This window comes from Pyrgilauda ruficollis, unplaced genomic scaffold, assembly GCF_017590135.1.
Source record: "Pyrgilauda ruficollis isolate IOZ18807 unplaced genomic scaffold, ASM1759013v1 scaffold2546, whole genome shotgun sequence".
NCBI lineage: Eukaryota > Metazoa > Chordata > Aves > Passeriformes > Passeridae > Pyrgilauda > Pyrgilauda ruficollis.
This window is the reverse complement of record NW_024523874.1, coordinates 1,469-2,567: the sequence shown is the minus strand read 5'-3', so window position 1 is coordinate 2,567 and position 1,099 is coordinate 1,469. Positions and strand designations below refer to the sequence as shown.

General features: G+C 61.2%; 1 protein-coding gene across 1 annotated transcript in view; it reads left to right on the top strand.

The window, feature by feature from the left end:
* Positions 1–294: 294 nt before the first annotated feature.
* The window catches only part of LOC121355550 (DNA replication licensing factor MCM7-like), a gene marked incomplete at its 3' end in the record, with an annotated part of 2,247 nt that continues 1,442 nt past the window's right edge, over positions 295–1,099 (top strand). The window contains exons 1-2 of the mRNA XM_041471052.1: positions 295–444; positions 596–675. Of these exons, the coding sequence (XP_041326986.1) occupies positions 414–444; positions 596–675 (111 nt within the window). The remainder of the gene's footprint in view (positions 445–595; positions 676–1,099) is intronic.

The following is a 1,099-nucleotide window of genomic DNA, read 5'->3' as shown; positions in this document are numbered from 1 at the left end:
AAAAAAACCCCAAAATCCTCCCAAAAAGCGACGCGGCCCCTTTAAGAGGGGGCGTGGCCAAGCCCCTCCCGAGCCCCCCGAACCTCCGGGCCGGTTCCCGCCGCCGCCGCGCGCGCGGCCCCGCCCAATGAGGGCGTGGCCTATCCGCACGTGGGCACCGCCGTGCCTTCCTATTGGCTGATCTTTCCCCTCTTCCGCGCGTCCTCTGCAGTGATTGGCCGGCTCTGTCGACAAGCGGAAGGCGGCCCCTGCGTTTTGATTGGCCCTTCGGCCGTCACGTGGGTGCCGGTTTTTCGCGCCACTCGCCGTGAGGGGAAGGCAGTGGCGGGAAAAGGGGGGAGCGGCCGTGAGGGGAAAATCGCGATCGTGAGGGGAATATCGCGACAGGAAACCGCGACAGGAGCGGCGCCGCCATGGCCCCGCGCGACTACGACAGCGAGAAAGGTTTGGGGCCAGCGGGGGGCGCGGGGTCTCCGTTATTGACCCGTTATTGATCCGTTATCGGGACCCCCCCCGATTATCAGGACATTGCCGCGATATCGCGACCCTTCCCCCGTGTCTGACCCTCCCCTCTCGGTGTCTGCTTTCCCCTCAGAGAAGGCGAAGCGATTTTTTCAGGAGTTTTACCGGGATGGAGCCGACGGGCGCAAGGAATTCCCGTACCGGGAGCAGCTGGTGAGGGCCGGCACTCCCAGGCTGACCCCAAATCGCCTCAAATCCCCCAAAACCCCCTCACATTCCACCCTGAGCCCCCCAAATTCTCCTCCCACTCATAAATCCCACCCCAAATCCCCTCCCAACTTCTCAAAGCCCCAAAATCCCACCTCAAATCCCCTCAAACCCCCAATTCCCCCCCAAACCCCCTCACATCTCCCCCAAACCTTTTCCAGCCTCCCCAAATCCCCTTTTTTCACCTCCAAATCCCTTTCTTCCACCCCAAACTCCCCTTTTTCCACCCCAAAACCCTCTTTATTGCCCCAAATCCCCTTTTTTCCCCCAATACCCCTATTTCCCCCCCAAACCCCCTATTTCCCCCCAAACCCCCATTTTCCCCCCCAAACCCCCGTTTTTCACCCCAAACTCCCTTTTTCCCCCCCAA